Source organism: Oryctolagus cuniculus, chromosome 3 (genome assembly GCF_051225735.1).
Source record: "Oryctolagus cuniculus isolate XC-2025 breed Fujian yellow rabbit chromosome 3, ASM5122573v1, whole genome shotgun sequence".
Lineage (NCBI taxonomy): Eukaryota > Metazoa > Chordata > Mammalia > Lagomorpha > Leporidae > Oryctolagus > Oryctolagus cuniculus.
Genome location: NC_142869.1, coordinates 181615003 through 181632395, shown reverse-complemented (window position 1 = coordinate 181632395; position 17393 = coordinate 181615003). Strand labels below are relative to the sequence as shown.

Sequence of the window (17393 nt, the reverse complement as noted above, 5' to 3'; positions counted from 1 at the left end):
CCTCTTCCAGGCATTGCCATGTCCTCTTGATAGATTCAACCAGAGTAGAGAGGAAAGGAAGTGGGCAGTGAGGGAGCCACATTCTGGTTTTGCTGTCCAAGGGGTAGGGAACCTTTGGCAGGTCACTTCACCTCGGTTTATTTTTGTCTCTGTGGGCCTCAGGTTCTGCCTGTAAAAGTGATTTGGCAGAATATATTCACTACCTATGCTGTGTAAGAAAACACCCAGCACATAATGACTTAACATCACGAACAGTACAGTCCCCAGCTTCTCCACTTGCAATCTGGCCTTGCTTAGCTGGATGCCCATCACGGAAGGCGGCAAACACAGAGTCCAAGGAACGGTGGGATGACTCTCTTTTCAGGATCACTCGTGATTATTGGCAAGATTCATTCCACCAGATGTCACTGTACTCAGAAGGTCAGATTTTTTCTGAGCCTCGGAACTCACTTAGTTCCCTACCACGTGGACTGTTCCACGGTCGCACACCTTGCTTCCCCTAGAGAAAGGAGTGCAGCAGAGGAGCAGCAGGGTGGAAGCCACAGTCTCTCTGTGATCCAGTCTTGGAAGCGCCATGCCATCATTTGCTGTAGTTTCTGTTGGTTAGAAGTCACTAGGCTCGGCCACACTCAGTGGGAGAGATTTCGTTGTCCTGGCTGCTTCTCCTAAGTTGGTCGACGTGAGAAAGACGTTAGAGCCATTGTCGTCCCCGCTTGATTCTCATTAATTGTGGTCTAAAGCACCTTTCTTAAATAAGCTTTGGAGTCTATCTGGGAGTCAAGGAACGAGGACTTGCTGTGGGAGGAGTTAGGAGGTTGTGTACATATATATGTCACATGTTACATGTGTGTAATATGCACACATATGTAATACATATATTTAAAAGCTAAAGTAAAATTGGTTTGATTTGAAAACTTCTGAATAAAGTTGACTGAAAGTTTTTTTTGTTTGTTCTAAAAGCCAAAACCAATGTGAATGAATGTGCATTTGCATTTTTGTGTTACTGGCTATGTAGTCATATTACAGTTTAGAATATTTAAATATATTTATTACTTTTATTGTTATAAAAATATGGGGTACATTGTGCTTCCTATTCTGTTATAGAGGAAAGACACAGGCCAGAAATATTGGCTGTGAGTAGACACCCTGTCACTGTTCGAGATACAGCATGATTTCTCTAATAATTGAACATTTCCTTATTTGTAACCACAATCTCATTAGATGCTTTATGTTTTATAAATGACAGTATTATGTAACTTAATGGGTGACATTGACTGACTTCTTGTTTCAGGCCACTTGTGAGCAGCGTGGCTGCTGCTGGAATCCTCAGGGAGCTATAACTGTGCCTTGGTGCTACTATTCCAAGAATCACGGCTACCAAGTGCAGAGTGATCTTGTAAACACAAATGCAGGTAAGCCAGAGTCTGCCAGGAGGCGGGAGGTCTGGGTCCTCTGGAGCTCTGGCCGTGTGCGCGGTTCTGCTCTGCAGGGCCACTCCACCATGTGTGACAGAGACGGGCATTGCTCTGAACCAATCTATTTTAGCACCAAAAGAAACTCAGTCTGTGCCTCGGGAGCTTGGAGACCATGTTCTGTTTCCAGCTTTGCCTTTGTGTACCTTTGTACATCTGTAATCACCATGACATTTTTGGCCCTCATGTCTATCACTTTTGGAGTAGGGGATTTGGACTCTGTAACTGCTGACTCTGATTTGAGGGAGTAGAACCAATTCCAATTTTACCCAAATTCTACAAAAGTCACCTAGACAGCGTCAGTGTTTATGAACTTAACATGCCCTCTTCTTACTTTGGGGAGGCTCTTGGTGTAGACAAAGAGGCATGTTCCCCATTCCAGCTGCTCTTGGCTTATGGGGTTCTTGGAATAAGGTCACACTTCTACCTATTTACCATTTACTTAGGGAAGTGACATCAACACCATCAACGTACATGTCGCCTATAATGTCATCTAGAAATGACTGAGAAGGAATACAGCAGATGTGCACATTGGGGCTGAGCGTGTAAAGAGTATCTGGTTAACACAAAATGATTGATGGACTGGCGGATTGAGCTAGATCTTTGAGGGAGGATTTGGGGTAGCTGTTATAGAAGAGCAACACAGTGCTAGCTTCAGATTCTGGCTCCAGAACATGCGTGTGGGAGATTGGACACACATCATCTCTTCCCTTCTTTTGGGAAATAAAAAGTATTTCATCAACTCCTATGATATAAAATTTAATTTTATGTGGCTTTAAGTTAAAAAGTGGCTAATTTCTTCTCTACATATTAGGATTCACAGCCCAGTTGAAAAGTCTGTCTTCTTCATCTCCCTTCGGAAATGATGTTGAAAACGTCCTTCTCACGGCAGAATACCAGACATCTAACCGTTTCCACTTTAAGGTTGTAGTTTGTTTGTTTTTAAAAGATTTGTTTTATTTATTTGATTGACACAGTGACAGAGGCAGAGGCTTAAACAGGGAGAGAGATATTCCGTACATTGATTCATTCCCTAAAAGCCATGATAGTTGGGGCAGGGCCAGGCCAAGGCCAGGAGCCAGGAACTCTATCCAGGTCTCCCACTTGGGTGCAGGGGTCCGAGTACTTGAGCCATCTTCCACTTCTTTACTGAGTGCATTAGCAGGGAGCTGGATTGGAAGCAGAGCAACTGGGATTAGGACACATGCTTTAACATGGGATCTGGCACCACAGGCCACAGCTTAATCCACTGTTCCACAATGCTGGCCTGAGTATTTTTAAAAAGTTTATTTATTTATTTTTATGTGTTTGAGTGGGATAGAGGCAGAGAGAGAGAGAGAGAGAGAGAGAGAGAGAAGAGAGAGAAAACTTCCATCTCTGGTTCACTCCCCAAATGCCCATAACACCCAGGAGGTCTGGGCGAGGCTGAAACTCATCTGGTTCTCCCAGTGGATGGCAACCACTTGAGACATGGTCTGCTGTCTCCCAGCATTTCATTAGCAGGAAGTTGAATTAAAAGTACAGTAGCTGGGACTTGAGTCAGGTACTCAACATAGGCTGGGGTCTTCCAAATGGCAGCTTAACCCTCTGTACCACAATATCTATCCCTACAGTTTATTTTTCAAGAACTTTTTTGAGAGGAATTATCACAGTTCTGAATTTTCTAGAGATAATCCACCTTGATAAACTTGTTGTATTTCTCTTTACCTAAAAAGTAACTTATATTCATAGTTGCTAAACATGTGAATTTGGTGCCATAATGGCAGTTAATTATTCTGTGGTTTCCAGCACAGCAGGCATAGATATGGGGAAGCACTGGTGTTGGGAAGGACAATTCTGTTTTTGACTATAGCAAAGGTTTTGTTTTGACTTTCTCTCTCCTATTCTCTCTGCAGTTAACTGACCCAACCAAGACCAGGTATGAAGTACCCCACGAGCACGTGCAGCCCTTCCATGGAAGTGCTGCCTCCTCCTTGAACTACCAAGTTGAGGTCTCCAAAGAGCCGTTTAGCATCAAAGTGACCAGAAGAAGCAACGATCGTCTTCTGTAAGTTTCGGACACCTCTTTGGGGGTCACAGTAGGAAGACTATGGATAAGGGGTTCTGAGAGCCTGAGGAATGGTGCCTTTCAGCAGTGTTCCTCAGTTATGCCCTGTGTCGGTGACCAGACTCCGCCTCCACGTGTGTGTTGTTCTGTGCCCTCCTTTCTCTTCCTTCCTTCTGTTTGGCCATTTTTACCCTTTATTTCTCTATTCCTTTTCTCCACTGATGTAACCACTTGCCTACTAGTGAATATTCACTGAACATCTCCTGTCACATAAGTAGTGTGCTCAGGGCAGGTGGCAGGGCCTCTGGGGGGCAAACGTAAGAAACGTCCGGTTGCCCCTCTTCCAGGCCAGCTCTCTGCTGTGGCCCGGGAAGGCAGTGGAGGATGGCCCAAGTGCTTGGGCCCTGCACCCCATGGGAGACCAGGAGAAGCACCCGGCTCCTGCCATTGGATCAGAGCGGTGCGCTGGCCGCAGCGTGCCGGCCGCGGCGGCCATTGGAGGGTGAACCAACGGCAAAGGAAGACCTTTCTCTCTGTCTCTCTCTCACTGTCCACTCTGCCTGTCAAAAAAAAACAAACAAACAAACAAACAAAAAAAAAAACAACCAAACCAAAAACGTGTCACATGGTATCTACCCTTGAGGAGTCTTAAACTCTTGGTGTCTGTGGAGCAATATCACAGGAGGTAAATGGGAACGCTGAGTCACTGAGTCTTAAAGAACACTTTTCTAAGCAGTTATGATCTGCATATCCCAACTGCCCACCTGCCCCCGTGTTTCCACCTGTTAGGTTTGATTCGAGCATTGGGCCGCTCCTGTTTGCTGATCAGTTCCTGCAGTTCTCCATCCGCCTGCCCAGCGCCAACGTGTATGGTCTGGGGGAACATGTGCACCAACAGTACCGGCATGATATGAATTGGAAGACCTGGCCTATTTTTACCAGGGACACAACCCCCAGTGAGGTAAGATTTTAGGATGGGCCCCTTTCTACTGAGTTTTTGAAGGGTATTTCTAGTCATACAACCCAGTAGTTAAGGTAAAGTTCTAGAGTGACACTTTCTGCATTTAAATTCTGTCCCTACTATTTCCCAGTTGTGTGTTCTGGGCAAGTTAATTCCTTATCTATGAAATGAGGATAATCCTTATAGGGTTCTGTTGAGAAATAAATGAACTGATGCCTGCAAACTCTCCAAAAGATTGCCTTCTACATAGAAAGCACTCAGTAAATGCCAACTACTTTAAACTCTGTTTTCCCTATGAAATAAACATATTATTATTATCTATACTTTGAACAACAGTGGATTATGATTTCCAGATTTTTAGGCTGATCTTTGAAAAATCACTGATTTGTCAGCAACATAGAATGAAGTCCCAGCCATAGCCATGTATGAGTCATTGTTTGCACAATGAATGATTAGGTGGTCAAAGTTTCATTTTTGCTATTACTGTTTTATTTTGCCTTTGTGTGTTTTGACTGCTAAAATTCGAAGCAGTGCTGATTCCCAGCTTAGAAGTACTCTGTCATTTGGGGACTTCTTGATTAAGGAGAACTAATGCCTGGATATAAGATCATAGCAATAATTTATTATGCAACTATTTTTATGTATTATGTTTATTTCACAAACCAACTCAGAAAAAAACATAATTTTCCCATTTAATAGGTGAAACTGAGGCTCAGGGAAGCCAACTTAGCCCAAGTAAAATAATTTGTAAATGGCAGGGAAAGGACCCACTCTTTACGTGCTCTGACATAAAGTACGTGCTTTCTGCCATACATCTGCCTGCCAGAGAAGCCGAGAAGGTGCTGGGTCAGAGCTACTTATCTAGGAGTGGCTGGTGGTCATTATTCATTTGAGCAACTGCAGATGCTGGCAAACCATGTAAATCTTTGCACCCACATGTAAGAGATGAACGCTCACTTAATTAAGATCTTCATGTAATTCATAAATACATCAACTTTTGAAAACATTGTTCTAGACTGGTGGAGTTATTTTGGGAAATTAAAAAAAAAACACAATAGCAATGTCCGTTTCCACCCCCAGGAATTTTGTTCCCATGGATCTGGGGTGCAGTCTGTGTTGAGAACTCCCTTGCTGTGGAGTCTTAGCCTTCAGCTCCTTATGGTTGCTTCATTCATGTTAAATCTTTGTGCTTTCGCAAATGATGTTGAGTTAAGAACTGGCATCTTTGAGAGGGGTACCTCTTTGAATTATGGTTTGAAAATCCCCACCCTTCCACCTTGTCACATATAATACAACCTCCACTCCTACTCAATGAATGGTCACAGCTGGCTCATTTATATGAAAGCACTGGATCATGTGGTTAATTAACATCAGCCAAATACAGGTCCCACGTTCTAAAATGTATTCATATCTTCATGGACTTTGAATTTCTTGGCAGTTACTCACAGGTTAAAGATGGATTTCCTAAGCCAATCCAACCATATGGTGGTTAGACTACTTGGTGGTAAATTTTTTCTTCTTAATTATCTTCCTTTAGGATGGAACTAACCTGTATGGTGCTCAGACATTCTTCCTGTGCCTGGAAGATGCAAGTGGATTGTCCTTTGGGGTATTTCTGATGAACAGCAACGCCATGGGTAAAAGACCAATGAACATTCGTAAACAGCAGTGACCTGAGTTCAGTCCCTGTCCCTTTATGAATGACTGAGACGCAGGTTAAGGCTTACATGTTCCCTTTCTGCCTCCTTACCTGTGGACCCATGACAGCCGCGAGCCAGGGGGTTGTCTTTGAGCTCAGCATTTCCCTGAATCTCTTGCCCCTGTTAGAGTATTAGCATCATTAGAATTAGAATTTCTTCTTCTATTGCAGAGTTAGTATAATGAGCTCATCCCTGCAATCTGTTCAGACAATATCTCCCATTTCCCTCCCCCCCTTCTTCTTAGCCTTTCATTCAGTAGACCCTAGCAGTGAATCACCACAGACAGAGGAGATGGATCAGAACCTCCTAGGTTGATGGTGGGTGTAGGGTACTGACCTCTGCCCTTTTCACCGTTGAGCACCACTGCATTAGCAGACAAGTGCTACTCAAAGTGTGGTCTGTGGCTGGTTCACAAACCGCTTCAGGGCCACAGTAAGCATGGAAACTGAGAGTAAACCGTGCTGGCAGCATCTAAGCACGTATATAAAACTTCGCCCAGTAACTCATTCCCATGTTATTTTACAAAGTTGTCTCTTTGTAATTAATTGGAAATTAAAAAGAAAAGATCTGATGCTTTACCACAGAGTATTTGTAAAATCTTCCAAGTGATCCAAGATGATTGTAAGATAACCAATAAATGAATCTAAGCCACCTAATTCTAAGAGCCTAAGAGAATCTTAGATGATGCTAAGGCAGTGAGGATATCCGATAGTCCAAGAATAGACTGAGATAAGATAAGGCTGTACAGTCTCAGGTAGATGAAAGGAATCCAAACACAAGCTCAACTGGACTTAATGGGAAAGGCCACACGATCCTACATATTCTGCGCATGTTGTTCCTCTGACGGAAAAGTACGTTTAAGTTGATCTGGACGCAAGCCAAGACTGAAAGGCAGTTTCCGAGAAGGGTCGTTGGAACGTAGAGGGATTCTGAATTTGTGAGGTCATCTCTGACACTTTTTAGTTCAGCTCTTGTTTGGTGTGAAGTTCACTGAGGTTGGTTCCTCCTTGTGCCTGATTGGGTTATAGCCTTAGCAATACTGCTGGAATTGGAGGCAGGAATGACATGGTTGTGACTGGGAAAGGATGGAAACATTTCCTCTGCCCTGTTGTGTTTGGTTCTTGGGAGCCTGCAGATGAAACTGACAAAATGATTAGGAAGAGAAAAGAAAGTTTATTTACATGTATAATGTGCATTCGCACTGGAACGCTCAATAATGTGTAACTCCAAGGGGTGGTGAGCATGTCGCTTGTGCACCATTTTAATAGGGAAAGCTTATGGGAAAAAATGACTTTTGGGATAGGTAAATTGTCCCTTAGGAAAGTGCATTGGTGATAAGTGGTCTTGGAACAGTGTCTGGGTATGGTGCACAGTGTCTCAGAGAGGATTTGAGTTGCTCCATAGGGCAGGATTTGTGACAACCGAGTTTTCTTGAGAAGGCCTACTTTCAGGGCAATCAGGGACTTCAGCAACTTAATGCCATTAGCCCCTAATGACTTTTATGCCACAGTGGCTTCTTCCGGGCCCCTTGATGAGCCTGGTTGGCTTTCCTTAGTGTGCTGCCACAGGAGCTGGGGTGTCCCCATCACCTATTATTAAAAACGTCCGCAGAACACATGCCCTGACTCCCGTTTGTGCTGAGATGCTGATCTTCAGTCTCGCCCTTTGTATGAAAAGTGCGAGGCATTAGGATCACATTATTAGTGTTCAGATAGCCAGTGATTTTCGGTTTAACAGCTTGTAGGTATTACTCCAGAATGAATTCTAATTTCTGTTTCTTTCACTTTTAATCTTTCAAGAGGTTGCCCTCCAGCCTGCCCCAGCAGTCACTTACCGCACCATCGGGGGAATTCTCGACTTCTATGTGTTCTTGGGAGACACACCCGAGCAAGTTGTTCAAGAATATCTAGAGGTAAAGTTAGGGTATCATGGCTGTTACTGAGGAAATCCCAAATAGCGTCCATTCTTAAAAACAGGCAAGTATGACCCACAAAAATCACTTCTAAAAATTTGAGACATTAGAGAACAAATGAAACTTGCCTTAAAATATTCAGTGTTATGAAAAGGGGGGAGAATACAAAGACGCACAAACATTGCCCTGTGCTCAGTGGTTTGTAAAGCATATGGAAACAGAGTAGCATGCAGCCGTTCATGAATCAGTGTGTTGGAAAGCGAAATATGTTTTATGCCCCAAGCCAACACATAGAAAAAGTTTTATCAAAGGTAGCGTATTGTCTAATTCTCATTTCACAATTTTCCAGCTCATTGGACGGCCAGCCCTACCTTCATACTGGGCTCTTGGATTTCACCTCAGTCGTTACGAGTATGGAACCCTGGATAACATGAGACAAGTCGTGGAGAGAAACCGTGCCGCACAACTCCCTTATGTAAGTCAGGCGTGAACAATTCCTCTAGGACTAGCCCTCCAACATCGGAGTGCCTGGGTTTGACTCCCAAGTGCAGCTCCTGACCACAGCTCCCAGCCAGTGAAGACCCTGCGATGCCTCAAGCAATTGGATTCCTGCCTCCCACAGAGGAGACCTGGATAGCGTTACCAGCTCTCAGATTTGGCTGTGGCCAAGTCCTAACCTTTGTAGGCATTTGGGGAGTGAACCAGTGATAGGAGCTCGCTGTCTGTCTCTCTCTTTCTACCCCTCTCTGTTTCTCAAATAAATAAAAATTAAAAGAAAACCTACAGCAACAGCAAATAAACTTCTCCAAAAATAAATTCCCTTGAGGAATAAACAACTATTTTTACTTTATCAATTTGAATTTTTATATTTTGAAATATAATGATTTTATATATTTGGAATTTCAGACATTTTTGTCGAATCAATGTTTCTTTAAGGAACCCTTAGTCTTGATAGTAGGAAATAATATTTAGAGATTATGATTATGGTTTAGGAGGCAATCAGGTTTTTTCCTCTGGCTTTATCATAAAATATTTTTGTAAAACTTACTTGTGCTTACTGTTTTGACTCCATTTTACAAAATGAATTCTAAAGCTGTTTCTCTAAGTGTGGATTGTAGAATATTAATGCTTCTCAGTGTAGATTTTCTTGGCTAACTCACGATGTCACGGCAGAGACTTACCATTAAAGTGATGTCTTACTTTAAGAAATTCTTCTAAGTTTCAGTTATAAGCTCAATTCTTAGGTTCAGCATCAGATAAAAATTGTGCAGATCCACATCCACTCTTCTACTCCTTGACAAACGATGTTTTCACAAATATTGTAAGAAGAAATTCAGGAAGGGGAGTAATTTTAAATCCTAAGGACTTAGGCAAAAAAAAAAAATTGTACTACTGGACACAGTCTGGAGTCATCTGGGTTAGCATCCTTTGCTCACTGATGATATGTGAGGCTAAGTTCCTGGAAATAACTGGACCAAGATTGTATAGCTAGTTGCAGTGTAAATGCTGCATAATTCAATGGATTTAAAAATTCATGTAACAAGTTTTACAATCATCTGTTTTTTTCACTAGTACTTTGATTGCTATTGAATTGGTAATAAATCAACATTTTGGAATTGGGGGAAAGAAAGTTCATAAATAAATGTTTAAAAGAAGCACTTAGGGGTCAAATATATGGCACAGTGGTTAAAATGGTGCTTGGGGCAACTGTACTGTCTATTGGAGTGTCTGGGTTCAAGTCCTACTTCCATTTTTTTTTAAAGATTTTATTTATTTATTTGAGAGGTAGAGTTACAGACAGTGAGAGGGAAAGACAGAGAGTAAGGTCTTCCTTCCAGTGGTTCACCCCCCAGATGGCTGCAACGGCTGGAGGTGCGTGGATCTGAAGCCAGGAGCCAGGTGCTTCTTCCTGGTCTCCCACACCGAGGCAGGGGCCCAAGGACTTCGGCCATCTTCTACTGCCTTCCCATGCCATAGCAGAGAGCTGGATTGGAAGAAGGGCAGCCAGGACTAGAACTGGCATCCATATGGGATGCTGGCGCCACAGGCAGAGGATGAACCTACTGTGCCACGCGCTGGCCCCTCCGTTTTCGATTCTTGCTTCCTGCTATGAGAACTCTGGGAGGCAGCAGAGATGACTCAAGTACTTGGGTCTCTGCTGCTCATGCAAGGGATACAGGTTGAGTTCTCGGTCCCTGGCTTTAGCATTTGGGAAGTGAATCAGCAGATGGAACACTTCTCTTTATTTGGCTTGGTCTCACTGCCTTTCAAATGAGATGAAAATAAATACCCCAAACAGCACTCTGACCTCAGAATCAGCTCTTACGGCATTTGGATCTGGCTGGAAAGCCCAGGAGAGCATTTCAGGCATGGAAAGCCAAGACACTGTGGCAAAAAATGACCTACATGAGGGATCTCTATGAGTGAGACCCTGGTGGAAAGAAGGGGCCTTTCTCTGAAGGGAGGAGAGAACTTCCACTGTGCATATGGCCTTGTCTAAATACCGATGGAGTTCGTGGACTTAAAAGGCTTCCATAGCCTTGGCAGCTCATGACAAGAGCCTCTGGTGGTCACTGATGTAAAAAATAAGAGTGTTAATTGTTACATCAACAACAGGAGTCACTGTGTACTTACTCCCCATGCAGGCCCTCTGTCCTTAATCTGTTGCACTATGCAAATTAATGGTAAAAATAGTCTTCAAACAGTTCTTTATACTTGGTGTTTGTGTGGGTACAAACAGTGGAAATCTCTACTTAGTGTAGAGTTGATCTTCTGTATATAAAGTGAATTAAAGATGAATCTTAATGAAAAATGGAATGGGAGAGAGAGTAGGAGATGGGATGGGGGTGAGGGTGGGAGGGTGGGAATGGGGGGAAGAAATACTATATTCCTAAAAGCTGTACATATAAAATTTGTATTTATTAAATAAAAACCTTAAAAAAGAAAATAAATTAAAAATTTAAAATATCATGTTATAGAATTGAGAATTAACAGGAGTAGGAATACTGAGGAAACAGGGGGTGGGGTTGGAGGAGGAGAGCAGAAAATTCTAGTAGGTCAAGATATTTAGGTAAGTGTATCTACTGTCTGTTCTGGCCACGTATCCCACTGTTCTTTATTCTCTGGGACTCATCGGGTTTATGCAAATGGGGGTAGGGAGTGGATAGCAGGTGAAATGCAGAGGCAGGATTGAGGTAAAAGATAATTGGCACAACCAGAGTAATAGTAGATTCTCATGGCAGGCACTATGCTAGATGCCTGCTTTAGTTATCTATAAATGGCCCCATTTTAATATCAAAACCCATCTGAGATTATAGACCTCATTTAATATTCTAAGTCCTGTTTAATATCAGAAAAGCTGGGGCCGGTGACATGGCTCACTTGGTTAATCTTCAACTTGCGGCACCACATCCCATGTGGGCGCCAGATTCTAGTCCCGGTTGCTCTTCTTCCAGTCCAGCTCTCTGCTATGGCCCAGGAAGGCAGTGGAGGATGGCCCAAGTGCTTGGGCACCTGCACCCCATGGGAGACCAGGATAAGCACCTGGCTCCTGGCTTCGGATCAGCGTAGCTTTGGCTGTAGTGGCCATTTGGGGGATGAAACAATGGAAGGAAGACCTTTCTCTCTCTCTCTCTCTCTCTCTCTCTCTCTCTCTCTCTCTCTCCCTGTCTAACTCTGTCAAATAAAAAAAATTAGAAAAGCAGAGTAGCTTATTTCCATGCTTGCATCTCTAACGTGATGGTGGCTTTCTATTTTCCATGCGGTTCTCCTCACATATGGATAGAATTCCCTTCTTCAGTGATCCAGGGAGTGAAAAAATGAAATATTACCAACACGCAGTGAAGTGGAATGTGAAAGCAAACACTTAGACATGGACTAGAAAACTGTTAACTGAGCTGAGTGTTGTGTCCAAGTTTAAGTGGACAAAATGATGTGGTACCTGCATGTAATAAAACATTTGTATGCTTTGATGGATAAATTTGAATGTGTTTATTATATTGGCTATAGTGGTATTGGAGGTTTTGCAAGGAATGCAAAGGGGAGAGCCCCGAAGTCTCTACTATAATCTTCTCTCCTCTCTAACCATTCCCTGAAGACACAAACTGGCTATTAGAACAACAGCAAATCTCATTCTAGTTCCTAGTATTTTCATACAGACAAAATTAGGACAGAATAAACACCAGAAACTTGGAAGTAGAGAGAAGAAACAGAACAAAATGTGGGGTAGAAAATAAGCGAGATGTGTGGGGGCAGTAGTGCCTTCCCACCTTTACCTTGTGGATGTGGTAAAAGTCGTGTAGTGTGTATGTCTTCAATGCCTGGGTGATTTTGTCATCAGTATACAGTTAATCTGATTGCAAGGGTGAGACAATTTGCTTTTGAAATTATTCTTGGAAAATAAGCACTCGGATACCAGGGACTGAGTACTAACCAGGGAAAGCCCAGCACAGAGTCAGCCTTGATCTCAGGAGTCCTGACGATGACTTGATTGACTCCATTTAACGGGGAAATGCCTAGGCACTAAGTTGTGGACTCTCTGTGTATCTGCAGGACGTTCAGCATGCTGACATTGACTACATGGACGAGAGGAAGGACTTCACCTATGATCCAGTGGACTTCAGCGGCTTTCCCGAGTTTGTTGAGGAGTTACACAGTAATGGGCAGAAATTGGTCATCATTGCGGTAGGTGATGCGATGCCCTCTTCCTTTTCATTATGCCCCCTCCCCTCCTGCATCCCCCGACTCTCAGTCTCCTTCAGTGCCTCCAGCTTACAGATAGTCTCGTCATTGCATTTTCTGCATTTTTAGGACCCAGCCATCTCTAACAACTCTCTCCCAAGTAATCCCTATGGCCCATATGACAGAGGTTCGGCTATGAAGATTTGGGTGAATGATTCAGACGGTGTGACTCCCATCGTTGGAGAGGTAACTTAGTGGGAAAGCCAGTGGGTATGTTGGTGGGGTCTGTTGGAAGTGCTGTGATAGAACATGTGTGTGATTGTTTAGATGTGCATTTTCGGATGCCTATGCAAGAGTACTTCAAAAAATTCACAGAAAAAAGAACTAAAAGATGTTTTTTTTGTTGCAATTTTTTTTGTAATCCATGCTTTCATGGTACACATTTATCATCAACTTTTTGAGGAACCCTTATTTGCATGGACTGGTGACTAGTCTCTTCCCACATCACTTCACCGATACTCTCTGGTCAATGGCACTAGTCACCTCCTGACCCATAAATCCAATGGAACTGTTCTGTCTCCCTTCGTACTCAATTTCTCTGCAGTATTTGACAAGGTTGATTGCTTCTTTCTCAAACTTTCATCTGTCCTTATTTTCTATGAATTTATTAACTGCTGGTTCATTTGTCATACCTCTGATATTCCTTTCAGAATATAGTATCTTAGAAAAAGTGTTTAGGAAAGGAATATAGAAAAGTATTTGATATTATAAGTCATATGAGGTATCCATCAATAGATGACTACATAAAGAAACTGTAGTGTATATATACAATGGAAAACAATTTATCCACAAGAAATGAGATCCTGTCATTTGTAGCAAAGTGGATAGAACTGGAAGACATATTAAGTGAAATCAGCCAGAAAGACAAATTCTACATGTTCTCCATCATATGTTGAATCAAAAAATTCAGTCTGAACAAGAAGAATAATTGCTGGAAGCTAAGAGAATAGGGGCAATGAGGGAGGTTGGAGAATATGTACCAAATTGTAGTTAGCTAGAAAAAAAAGGTACCAGTGTTACCTAGCGTAATGGGGTAACTATCGTTCATGGTAACCTGTTGTATACTTTGTGAGCAAACTAAAGAGAATAGCTTCAAGGCTCTAATCATAAAATAATGACAGGGGCCGGCTGTGGTGCAGTGGGTGAAAGCCCTGGCCTGAAGCTTCGGCATCCCATATGGGCACCAGTTCTAGTCCTGGCTGCTCGTCTTCTGATCCAGCTTTCTGCTATGGCCTGGGAAAGCAGTACAATATGGCCCAAGTTCTTGGGCCCCTGCACCCACGTGGGAAACCCAGAGGAAGCTCCTGGCTGCTGGCTTTGGATCGGCTCAGCTCCGGCTGTTGCAGCCATCTGGGGAGTGAACCACCGGATGGAAGACCTCTCTCTCAGTCTCTGCCTCTCTCTATAAACTATGTATTTCAAATAAATAAAATAATCTTTAAAAAAATAAAAAAATAATGACAAAGAAAGGGTAGTATTAATCACTTTGATATAATCAGTACATGTTGATTAAATGTATAGAAATGTCATTTTGTACCTCATAAATGTTTATAGTTGTTGATAATAAAAATTTTAAATGTTTTAATAAGTAAATTAAATACATTAAAAATAATGGACTGTTGAAATTGACACAGTGCTCTCTCTCACTTACCATCCCAGAATTGGGAGTAGAGAAACAAATAGGGAAGAGTGTGTCAGAGATAACGATTAGTAAGGGAGACAGCACTTTAATCCATTGATTCATGCCTTAAGGACCAGATCACTTCTTTAAAACTATGATTTTCCTTGAGTGAGTATTTATTTAGCATTTGTTCTTAATAGCCTGGGTGAGTCACTTTCCCAACTGAGAAGGACCTGTGCCAGAGCATCTCTGGTGCTGTGACCATGTTAACGGGTTGATTTTTGCCAAGTAATTCGATTTATGCTATCATCACTTGATTTCCTTTTACCATGCTTTTCTTTTTATCCTGCAGGTCTGGCCTGGAACAACTGTGTTTCCTGATTACACTAATCCAACCTGTGCACTTTGGTGGGCAAATGAATTCGAGCTTTTCTACAATCAAGTGAAATTTGATGGAATTTGGATTGTGAGTTTGTAAACCTTTATTAGGTGATAAATATTCAGATTGTCTATTATCTATATCTGCATCTGTATCTATATCTATTATCTATCTATATCCATATCTGTATTTCTGTATCTGTGGGTCATAGGGAGAAGAGGAGAGCAAAGCAAGTATGACAGTCATTCTCAGTATTCCCTGTGTTACCATCCGAGTAATTTCACTAAAACACATAGCTTACAATCAAAGCAGAAGGTTAGAGTGGAAGAAAGCTCAGACATTTTTTCCCCGAGTTTAGCTGTCCTTTTACAAATGAATGAGCTAAAACCAAGGTAGGGCATATACCCCTTGCATTATGAGAAAGTTCATGAGTTGTTCAATTGCTAGTTCAAGGCTCTTTCATTTGAACAGGTTGGACAAGGAGATCAGAGCCAGAGAAACCGTGGGGGATGAAAAACAGCACTCCAGCTGACATTCAGCAAATTGTAGGGTGTTCTGGTGTTGGAAGATTTTCTATTTACAAGAGAATGGTAGAAAGTTCAAAAAGTATAGGTATATGAGAAGATGAAAGCAAAAATTTGTGCAAATGATAGCAACTAAAGGCATCCACCATCAATATTTTGATATGCAACCTTCGAGATCTTTCTTTTACTTTTTCTTTTCCTTTTTTAAAGATTTATTTATTTATTTGAAAGGCAGAGCTACAGAGAGGCAGAGGTAGAGAGAGGTCTTCTATCCATTGGTTCACTTTCCAGATGGCTGCAATGGCCAGAGCCAGGAGCTTCTTCTGGGTCTCCCACGTGGGTGCACTTGGACCATTTTCCACTGCTTTCCCAGGCTATCACAGAGTGCTGGATTGGAACTGGAGCAGCTGGGACTTGAACTGGTGCCTGTATGGGATGCTGGCACTGCAGACAGTGGCTTTACCCACTATGCCACAGCACCAGCTCCCAGATCTTTCTTTTTCATAGCAAGTGGCTCGTGTGTACTTCCTCTCTGTCATAGTATGAATATGCATTTACGTGCATGTGTATCCATAGTTGTATTTGTATATAGAGAGAATTTATTAGTTGATATATATAACATTTTATAAGTAGAAATTTCTTTCACTTATATTTGGAAATTGTTCTTTTTCAGTGATTGACATATACAGTTTCGAGGGAGTAGGGTCTTTAATGAGTAGAAAAAAACAGAAAAATCCATTTCATTCCCTGCATTTAAAAATAATCTAGAATGTTTTCTCTGATCACTCCCACTCAAAAAAGAGACTTGATCAGTACTAGGCAAGAGATGGTCTTACTTTTTAAAGTTGATGCTCTTTGTCTTGTAGGATATGAATGAAGTGGCCAATTTTGTTGATGGTTCGGTTTCAGGATGTTCCACAAGCAACCTAAATTATCCTCCATTCACTCCGAGTAAGTCTTGGTGGTCAGCTTGGTTAAGGTGGCAATGTCTGATAATTTAAATTCATGGGATAGATCTGAGCAATCTGGCAGAGGAGTTTGTACGTGAGTGCACATAGTGAAAGTAAACTGTGGTAATTTAAAAAGAGAAACTAAGACAGCATAAAATAAAAAACATGCTGGGCAGACCAGGGAGCATATGGCCTAGAAGCCACAGCTGGTGGCTAATCTATGTCACCCACAGGGCAGGGCTTGTCAGAGCCCGGAGAAGCACGCTTGGTCTTCAGGTGAGGGTGAAGTCTACTGATATCCATTGTGTGAAAAACAGACTTGGACCAGGGGATGAGAGGGCGCCCGGACCCGTGGCCTGAGAAGTCAGTGACTGTGTTGTTACTGAACTTTGACTGAACATTGAACGACTTTATCTCTCAGGGTGTGCCTCGAAATCACAGCACTAGCTGTAGTTCAAAGAAAACCAGAAACTCAAAGAGCTTCTAGGATTATAGTGTTTTATGAAGACTACAGGAATAGATCAGGGCAGATAGGTCAGAATCGAATGTTGAGGGCTTTGAGTGCAAGGCAAAGCAGTGTGCCTTTCATTCTTTTGTTGACAGAATCTATATTTTAGGAAAAGGAAGCTATGATAGTCCAGTGGTTTGGAAATACTAATCTGGCATCAGTACACAACTAGTTAGAAGAACTAAATTGGTCATCAAGAGGCTACTGCAAAAGAGTTAGGATCCAAGTGTAATTGGAATCTGAACAGAGCAGGGCAACGGGACCAGAGAGAAGATGAACGAGAGAGAGATTAGGAGTAATTCTATATAACCCACCGTGAAGGGAAAAGTGAGGCAGAGATTAATTTACACTTTTATCCAATATTTCTATTCTTGGGCTAATTGCTTAGTTTGAGGAGTTCAAATTGAGCCTCAATTCTAACGGATCCTCTTCCGTCCACATGCCTTGCTGCCTGTGGTCCCACGAGAGCCCAGGCGGGAGGATGTGTACGGGCCCCATAACTGATGTATATGTCAGAGAATCTGCCCTTTTGCTAGTGAGGAGCAGTACAACTGTCTACAGAATGCTTACAACAGATGC

At 42.3% G+C, this 17393-nt stretch overlaps 1 protein-coding gene across 1 annotated transcript in view; it reads left to right on the top strand.

The window, feature by feature from the left end:
* Positions 1-17393, top strand: part of LOC149127640 (maltase-glucoamylase-like) — a 46039-nt gene that overhangs the window by 20000 nt on the left and 8646 nt on the right. Inside the window, exons 4-14 of the mRNA XM_089329636.1 lie at positions 1292-1412; positions 2287-2396; positions 3368-3519; positions 4309-4480; positions 6018-6117; positions 7980-8092; positions 8442-8567; positions 12644-12775; positions 12902-13018; positions 14806-14919; positions 16223-16307. Coding sequence (XP_089185762.1) covers positions 1292-1412; positions 2287-2396; positions 3368-3519; positions 4309-4480; positions 6018-6117; positions 7980-8092; positions 8442-8567; positions 12644-12775; positions 12902-13018; positions 14806-14919; positions 16223-16307 — 1342 coding nt within the window. The remainder of the gene's footprint in view (positions 1-1291; positions 1413-2286; positions 2397-3367; positions 3520-4308; positions 4481-6017; positions 6118-7979; positions 8093-8441; positions 8568-12643; positions 12776-12901; positions 13019-14805; positions 14920-16222; positions 16308-17393) is intronic.